Source organism: Magnolia sinica, chromosome 2 (assembly GCF_029962835.1).
Source record: "Magnolia sinica isolate HGM2019 chromosome 2, MsV1, whole genome shotgun sequence".
In the NCBI taxonomy this organism is placed as follows: Eukaryota; Viridiplantae; Streptophyta; class Magnoliopsida; order Magnoliales; family Magnoliaceae; genus Magnolia; species Magnolia sinica.
The window spans coordinates 29,679,792-29,689,475 of NC_080574.1; the positions used below are offsets into that span (position 1 = coordinate 29,679,792).

The 9,684-nt window shown below is 41.4% G+C and overlaps 1 protein-coding gene across 1 annotated transcript; it reads right to left on the bottom strand.

The window, feature by feature from the left end:
• Positions 1-9,186, bottom strand: LOC131236847 (probable metal-nicotianamine transporter YSL7). The gene is made up of 6 exons (XM_058234329.1): positions 8,728-9,186; positions 3,674-3,837; positions 2,986-3,083; positions 2,746-2,880; positions 1,526-1,715; positions 1-1,342 (listed from the first exon to the last, which is right to left on the bottom strand). Exons 1-6 carry the CDS (start codon positions 9,086-9,088, stop codon positions 227-229), a joined length of 2,064 nt encoding a protein of 687 aa, XP_058090312.1. The 5' UTR covers positions 9,089-9,186; the 3' UTR covers positions 1-226.
• Positions 9,187-9,684: the final 498 nt, after the last annotated feature.

The following is a 9,684-nucleotide window of genomic DNA, read 5'->3' on the forward strand; positions in this document are numbered from 1 at the left end:
GGCAAAAATGGTTTAGTAGAGATAAATTCGTAGTCTTTAATGTTTGCTTAAGCATCCAAATCTAGTAGAACATCACACTTTTCTCAAGGTCTCTCTGCCTACACCCCAATCAAGCCAAAACCATATATAGAATAAAATCCCAAGAAATTAAAAACACCACACTGTATACCTATATACACAGACCCCAGCTAATTAACCAAACCCATCTCCAACTCATTGCAGCAACTCAGCCACTCAAGAAACCATCCACCTTAGCATTGGTAGACCTCGACAGGAACTTCATGCAAATGGGTGGCTTCACCTTAGCCAGTGCAAGGATCGAAGCTGGCAGCGACCAAATCCCATCGCCGCAGATCATGCCCGACGCCACTGCCGGCGCAAACGCATCAGCATGCTTCTTGTTGCTCTTCTCCCAGATGAACAAAATCAAGCTCCCCAAGCACATGTCGATCGCAAAGTAGCTGCCCAAGTAGAAAGGAATGGCCATTGCCATTACACTCGGCATGTAATAATACACCCTTAGTTTGTAATGCTTTGCAGCCTCTCGGGCCCCACTCAGGAAGAATGCGCCGACGAAGAAGGCCAGGCAGAGGGTGAGGCAATTCTTGGGGAGGGAAGAGACGCCCTCGACCCCAAGAAGAGCAATGCCGCGGTAGACGGTCGCATATGGGGCTGGGTAATCGCTGCCATCCACTCCAAGAGGGAAGGCCTTGTAAAAGATCCAGAATACACATGGTGCAATGACACATCCCATGGCAGTTCCAATGACTTGGCTGATGAACATGGAGCGTGGTGATGCGAGCGTCAGGTAGCCGGTCTTGAAGTCCTGCATTAGATCAGATGCAGTAGAAACAATGCTCATCATGACACCGCACGATGCAAGGCCTGCGAGAACTCCACCGCTGTTCATGCCAATCCATGCGCCAAAGATGAAGATTGCAAGCTTCCCATAGCTGGAAGCGAGCGACCAGTCGGTAAGGCCGCACCCATAAGAGTTGCAAAAGGCCATGACTGGCGCGATGAAGTATGTGACCAGGACATGGTACCATTTCAGCGGGGGGAAGATGTGTGGGACTGTAATGATGGAAATAATGGCAAGGATGACATAGCCAATGAAGGCGTAGGTGTTGGGAATCTGGTCTTTTAGGAAGAGCTCTGTGCGACGTTGGTCGTCATAGCTGATGTAGGATGAGTCATCAGGAGATGAGGTGACTGCATCTGGAAGAATAGCTGAAGAATCTTTCCTCGTCCTCTTTGCACAGATGCCACGGATGGTTTTAAAAAGGACAACAGAGAAGTGAAGGAGGCCATCGCCCAAAATCACAGCAATGGAGATGAAGACCTGTTTTTAAAAAAATGAAGAGATGAGTGTTAGAGACCTGTGAAAAACTCCATTCCATTTACCTTTGGTTTCACCAATCCAAACATGCCCAAGCAAATTGCAAGCTTGTGATGAAAAACCAATTTCCAGAAAAGCGAAAGAAAAACTAAATTCCAGAAAAGAGAGATAAATTCTGTTGGGTACCTTGTATCCTTGTAGACCATGGAGACTGCTGGGGCTGAGTTTTGCACTGAACCAATCACCCTTCTTAGCCTCTATGAGAGGCCACATGATACCCCATGAAAGAATAGCCCCAGCAAGCAAAGATACGTTGACTATATAAGGGCAAATCATCCCAACACCAACATAAGTAGCAGAGAAATCGAAGTAGAATCTGTAGAAATCACGGATCGATTAGAAAGACACCAAAAGGGGTCGTGGTAAATGCAATCTCAGTGAGATAATCTATTGTCATTTTTGAGGTTTATCCTAGATGTGTGATGTTCCTGTTTGGATGGACAAGTGAAGTGAATTGCAAACATTCAGTTTAATCAAGAGCATATCACAATATAAATCGATGTTTTCAAGGAATTCAAGTGTTAGTAGATGCTGAGGAATAGGCGCCCCTGTTTTTGTCCCAGGGGCGCCCGAAGGCGCTGCAATGTAAAGGTTGTTCTCAATGGAAAGCTTTTCAGTTATAAAAAAAATAAAAATGCCGAGGAATTAATGTGTGAGAATACAATTGGTCTACTTAAAGGTCGCATTTGGATGCACAAGTGAAATGCATTGCAGCATTCCAGTTTAATCAAGAGGAAATCACAAAAACTGTCTAATGCAGAGATATTTTCACACCGGGCTCGAGTGGGGTGGCCTGTGGAGTGCAGAGGCACACTCGGGGTGGGCGGCCTGTGTGAGGTGGGCCCCACTCGTGTGAAGCGGGTGGCTCGTGTGAATGGAACCCATGTGAAGTGTGGCTCACGAGGGAGGTTTGGCAGAGGTCCTAATCCATAGGATGTGGGACCAGGGCTATCAGATAAAGGGATTGATTTGCTATGCTCTAGCAGTTCGAGCTTTTAAACCAAGTAGTTAATTGTTCTGCATCACTATCATAGTAGATATTAATATTGTGGAATGAATTGTAATTTGGTTAAATTGCATCCAAACCCAACCTAAAATGGAATGAAACTGCCTAACAAGATTCTTTGCTTAAAACAATCAAATGGGTATATTATAAGGACTAGAATTAGTCAGAAGTAGACAAAGAAGAGGACAAGAACATTAACATAGAAATATTATATTCCCAAAAGCACATTAAAAAAAAAAAGAGATTCATATCAATGTAAAATCAAGGACATTATAATAACAATAGTATACTTGTTACATGGAAAATTTCATCCACAAGCAGAAGGGCTAGAAGATGTTACTTGTGCGCATATGCTTTGAGACCAAATGTAGGAAAGGCAGAAAAACCACAATCGTCGCCAGCAGTGAAGAACCACTGGAAGAAGGCCCAGAAGAAACTAAAACCGAAGGTTTTGAAAAGTGCAGACACTTGCTTCCTGCACAAAACGAAGTAGGAAATCGGCGATCCAACAAAAATAAAAATAAAAACGAACATGTTTGATTGCTGAAAAAAATGGGATGTTGAATGGGTGCAGTCTTACTTTACTAGCTTGGCTCCTTGTGGAGTATGGAAACTGTTGATGAGGTGAGCAGTTGCAGTCCCACTCGGGTAGATCAGCTTATGTTCTATGATCATGATCTGAAAGGAGGAGAAATTTTTAGATTCTTGTGTAATCATTCATTATCATTTTGCTTTTACAAGTGGTTGTTTGAATTGAGAGAATCATTTGATATCCATGGAAATTGAGTTTGCTACTGTTTAAAAACGTGGTTATTGATTTCTCAGCCGAAAAATGTTAAGAATACCAAGGTTTTGAATTCTGATCATTTTCATTCTTTGGAATTTCATATGGGTTTTCCACGAAAGAAAGAACGTATTTGCTGTTAATCTCCAAAGTAGTCATCGAAGACAGCGACGAGTATCTTTTAATATTTTTGTAGAAAACTATACTCAAAATTAAATAAAAATATTCTTGTGAATGTAGCATAATAATATAGGAAAATGAATCCATTTTTAAGCTATCAATCCATCTAATAGTGGCGACTGGCCACTGCTTTGATCATCATGGCACTACCAATTTAGGTGGACCACAATCAATGGTGGGTCCATCATCATGATAAGCACCCAATGCTGAAATGTGTTATAGAGGTAATGATGGTGAGTGGAAGTGGGTGGGCCACTAAAGTAGCACAACCGTTAAATCAAATGAGTAGGGCCCACGGGCATACCTTTCTCAAGGGAACGACCGAGAAGAGGCCAACGAAGCTAACAACAAAGAGGAACCCAATCATCCAACCCAGTGAGGGATTCTTAACGTTCACAGGGGTATTGCCATCTCCTGCTTGAGATGCAATGGTCTCGCTCATCCCAAACATGTAACTTCCAAAGCCACCTGTTTTTCCAATGACAGAACAAAATAAAATATCGTTGATTGGCTGATTTGCCTTTGAAATTTCAGGAAGATTACAGCATTTGAATTCATGGGACAAATTACTAATTTCACCCAAGTAGTCTTAGTATGGATCTGAATTCCAAAATTTCAAACTAAGCATTGCATTCTTTTGGTTGCGTTGGGCAGCCTGAATTTTTAATCCTATGGAACTTAGAAATTATTTTCAACAGCTTATATTTTAATCTAAGAGAGTAAATTAATAATTTAGGGGTTTGAGCCCAAAATTAAAGCATATCCAAATCTCAAATCTCAAGTGGACCACACCACAAGAAATAGTGGGAATAATGATTTCTACCATTGAAACCTTCTTAGGACCCACATAAATGCTTGCTTGTCATCCAACCTGTTCACAAGATCATACAAACATGGATGAATGGAAAACACAAACATTAGCTTGATCCAGAACTTCTGTGGCCCTAAGAAATTTTCAAGCGTAGACGTTCAATTCACACTGTTTCTTGTGGTATGGTCTACTTGAGATTTGGATATGCTTTATTTTTGGGCTCGAGCACTAAAATTATCTGGTAAAATGGATGGTCAGAGTGGATAAAATACATAAATCACATGGGCCCCACAGAGTATACTCCCGAGATTAACAAATTTAGCTTTAGAACTCTTCATTTCAAGACGCAGTGGCATGTGCTAAAATGGCTCACCAGTATGAGATCCAAGCCTCTCATTTAGGTTGGCAAGATTATTTGATATTCTAACTCAAAATTCAGGCTATCACACCACTGTTTGCCAGAGGATATCTGATAAACAGACCGTTAAAACAAATTTTCTAGCTACCCAATTTTTTACAAGTTTTACTAAGCCTACACGCATGAAGAAAGCTGACGAACAGCCACACTGCAAATGCGAGCATGGCTGACATGTGAAATATCCAACACATCCAAGAGGGTGAGCCCACTAACGTGGGGCCCACCTTGACATATGTATTACATATTCATGTTATCCATTCATTTTTTTCATATCATTTTAGGGTATTATCGTAAAAATGAAGCAAATATAATTGTCAAGTGGACCATACCATAAGAAAAAGTGGCGATTGACCACCCTATCATTACAAACTTGTTAGGAAGCAGCACCTTAGGGCCTCTTTGGCCGGACAGATCCCATGGGATTAGGAGGGATGGGATGGATTTTAAGGTAATGATGGTGGTGTCAGTGGATTGGTTTAAGATCCATGGGATTGTTATATCCCGGGACAAGTTCACCAAGTCTGTTTGGCACCCCCGGCATATCCGGGGATTTTACCTTCCAATCGCTTTCAATCCATCCAATCAAACACGCCCCAGGCACGATTGAACGGGATTAGAGGGATGGGATCAATTTTAAGGTAATGATGGTGATGTCAGTGGATTGGTTTAAGATCCATGAGTTTGCTATATCCCGAGACAAGTTCATCGGGTCTGTTTGGCTCGTTTGGCATATCCCGGGATTTTACCATCCCATCCTTCCTAATCCCTCTTAATCCGCTTGGCGAAACAGGCCCTTAATGTTTTTGTAGTATTTATTCAATATCAAATGGTAATGAATGAAGGGAAAATACAAATATCAACTTGATTCAAAACTTTTGTTACTAGTCAATCAACACTTTTTCCTGGGATATGGTCCACCACCTCATAATTGGATCTATTTCATTTTTTGGATAATGCCCTCAAATGATAGCGTGGATACATAATACATACATGCTGGCAGATGCGTACGGTGGGCGGAAGCAGCCTTGTAAAGGCGTTAGTGGTTGGCAAGCCTCGTAGGTTGTTAAGCGGAAAGGCTGATTATTGGGAAGCAGATTTAGTAGGCCCAGCATAATGTTTGTGATAAATCTGACTCGTTTAGGTCATATGATATAAATCTATCTGGATCCAAGACTCGAGTGGGCCATACTATAGGAAACAGCGGAGGGTGATCAACTACCGTTGATGCATTAGTATGGCAACAAAAGTTTTGTATCAGGCTAAGTTTGCTGTGTTTTCAGTGGTAGACGGACAGGGTAGATTTCTCACAAACATGAGAGTGGGCCCCACCTAGGTTCACAGCCCAGGAAGTACGGGAGCGGATTAGCTACTGATATGTTGAGTAGCGAGACTCCCTTCTGAAGTGACGTCACCAAGTTCTGTGGCCCCACCATGATATATGTTTGGTGTCCACACCTTCCATCCAATTGGAGAGATCATCTTAGGGTAGTATCCAAAGAATGAGTTAAATCCAAAGCTCCATTGAATCCAGCACAGAAATCAGTGGGGACAGTGACGGCCACTGTTGAAAACTTCTAAAGGCCACAAAAGAAATATTTGTATTTTCCCTTATTTCATGTCTTTTGAACTTGTTGGATTTCAAATAAACATTATCGTGGGCCATAGGATAGTTTCAACGGTGGGAATCACTCTCCCCACTGTTTTCTGTGGTGGGGTCCACTATAGCTTTTTATCTGCCTCATTCTCTTGCTCATGCCGTAAAATTATATATCAAAATAGATGGACGGTGTGGATACAACACATACATCATAGTGGGGCTTTGGTGACGTCACTTCAGTAGCCCATATTGCTACCTGTCCGTATCTCATCCGCGCTGTCCGTGTCTAATCCGCGTCCGGGAAGTAACTGCGCACCTTCCAGGAAATCCGCGCACTGATTATTAGGCGACAAGATCTCGTGATTATCAGGCGATAAGATCTCAATGGCCAACGCGGATCAGCTACTTAGCTAGTTTCGCTAGTGAAGTGACGTCAGCATATTATGTGGATCCCACCATTATGTATGTATTATATCCACACTGTTCATCCGTTTGGATAGATCATTTTAGAGCATGATCCAAAGAATGAAGTAGATTCAAAGCTCAAGTGGACCCCACCATAGAAAACAGTGGGAAAATGATGCCCACCACCATTGAAACCTTCATAGGGGCCACCATAATGTTTATTTGAGATCCAAACTGTTGATAAGTTAACACAGACAGAATAATGGAAAACACAAATATAAGCTTGATTGAAAACTTTCTTGGCCTCATATGTTTATAAGGGTAGGCTTTCAATCTCCACTAGTTTATGTGGTGCGGTCAAGCTGAGCTTGTATCTCCCTCATTCTGTGTTATGCCCTAAAATGATCTCTCAAAATCAATGGGCGGTGTGGATACAGCACATACATCATGGTGGGTCCCCAGAATGGGGTGACGTCACTTCAGTCGCCAAAATTGCTACAATCGGGTTCAGCAGCTAATCGGCGTCCAGGTATTCAATCTCCACTGCCAGATACACTAACAGGACGGTCTACCCAATCCGCGCCCCTGCTATATTGACTCGTGTGCCTGCGTGTGAACTTATCCGCCGCTGAAAGCGAAGAAATAGAATACGAAAGGATAACGACTACTCTGAAATCACTCCTTTTCATATACGCACCCATTTTTTCGGACGCGGATGTCCTGTGAAAGCCTTTCGCTGCTTTGAAAACTTCTGTGGGGTCCACCGTAATGTTTTTAATGAATCCACTCCGTCCATCTGTTTTTTTAGTTCATTTTATGGGAGTATACCAAAATAGAGAAGGATGACTTAAGTGGGCCGTACTAAAGGAAAAGGTGGTTAGGAAAATTCCTAACATTGAAACCTACCTGGGTTATCAAATGATGCTTACATGCAATCCATACCGTTAATAACGTCATTCCTACTGGATGAACTGAAAACACAAATATTAGCATGATTCAAAACTTCTGTGGGCCCACAAATATTTCAACGGTATAAGTTCAATTACCACGTTTTCGGCCCACTTGAGCATTGGATACTGTTTATTTTTGGCCTAATACCCTAAAAGTAACTCACAAAACGGATGGACGTGGAGGATTTCTCACAAACATGACTGTGGGACCCACCTGGGTTCCCAGCGCAGGAACTTCCTTGGAAAGGATTTCTCAGGAACATGACAGAAAATCACAAAATTGCAACGCATCACCAGAAGTAGAAAACAGGGTGCATCTATCAAAAGGGTGGGTGTTAATATATATTCCATCTAATAAAAAAGGAATTTCAATTGTAACAGCAAATCCGATTCGGTAAGGCTGATATCTAAAACCAGAAATATAAAATTATCAAAATTCCCTCAACGTGCCAAATTAGCATGAGATCAGGACCGTTCATCTAACAAGCCTCTTTGTACGAGTTGGAATATTAATCCAGTCAGATCAATGGTCCAGATTCAACATACCTATAAAGGATCTGTTACTGACTCCAATCGATGTAACGAATACTGCCGAGAATTTGAAAATCACACAATTCTCACGAAATTTTGATGAAGCGATATTTTCAAAATATCGAGTTAATTTTCACTTTTTTGAGATTATATTGCTTAAATATCCTCAAAGTTATTTACGTATTTACTTAATTCATTGATAAAACTGTTTATTAATTTATAATAATTATTTTTGAAATTTTATTTATAGAAAGTTTTCCCGATAATATAACGAGAAAACACACAATTTTAAATTCTCCGGAGAAATTGCGGAGAAGTTAGTCTGCAACTTTCTGCTCAAGGTCCTGATATGAACCCTGCGGAAATCTCTAAGACCGTACGGATTCTTTCTAGCCCACCATGTTGTATATGTGAAATCCACTCCGTCCATCAGTTGAAACCCTAATCTTAACCGTACATACAAAACATGAGCCCATCTGAGTTTAATTTCAGACTGATTTTTATATATTCCCACAGTTCCCTGTGGTGTGGCCCACTTGAGTTGTGAATCTGGATGAGGGTCGAGCATTTAGGATTTCACCTGATGAACGGATTGGATTTCACATGGTGGCCCAGAAGAGGATGGGTGTTTTGCAAGAAAACATACCACTGAAAGCGATTCCAGAAGCTGCAACGACGCACGTTTGAATGACGGTATTCTCCTGCCTCGTGAAGGGCTGACGCAAGAGCCCCGTTTTCTCAAGAACCTTAGTCCAAGTCTTCACGAAGAAGAATCCTAAAAGGCCAGCGGCTACGTTGAGAGAAGGAATGATCCCAGTCGTTAGATTCAGCTTCATCACAATAAAACTGAAGAAGAAGGCCAAAACGGCACTGACGACAAACGCCCTGAACGTCAGCTGGTTCTTCCATGACGGCACTTCTTTCGACTCGAAGATCTGCTCCGTCGAGAGGCTCTCTTCGTTTTCCTTTCCTGCGATCTCGGCCGTTGCGTCCCTCCTCCTCCCCATTCTCTCCGAGCATGAAAGGAAGAGAAGATGCGAGATTTGGAATATTCAAGATGGTTTTCTATTTTTATAAAAGATTCTGCCTGTCGTACAACTCTCGCCAGCGGTGAAATTGTGAAAACGAGAAAGTAAAGCTGGCGTTGGTGAGGTTTCCATAAATAACGTGGATTTGGTACGGAAGAGGTTTGATTCAATACTTCTCGACTTATTGTAGTATGATTCGTCGGACTTTGGTATTTGAATCTATGTCCTATTCTAATGATCTAAGCCGTTCATATGAGGATTTTGCCCTTTTATATTGTAGATACAAGTATACAACAAATAAAAACTTCGAATGAATTTTTAAACCTTCGATAATTTTAACGGTCAAAATAACTTCTTAATTAAAAAAATGCAAACCCTAAAATTTTAAGATTTTTAATATATCCCCCATTGATTGACATATCTCTCAAATAAACGGTTCAGATTATTGACATTACCGAAATCGAATGGCTAGAGTAACGACGTATCTTATACATTGAAACAAATCTTGTTATTTTGATTGGAAGAGATTATCGGAGATCCAAATACGGTGAATTGGTTTCATTATTCGGTTTTCT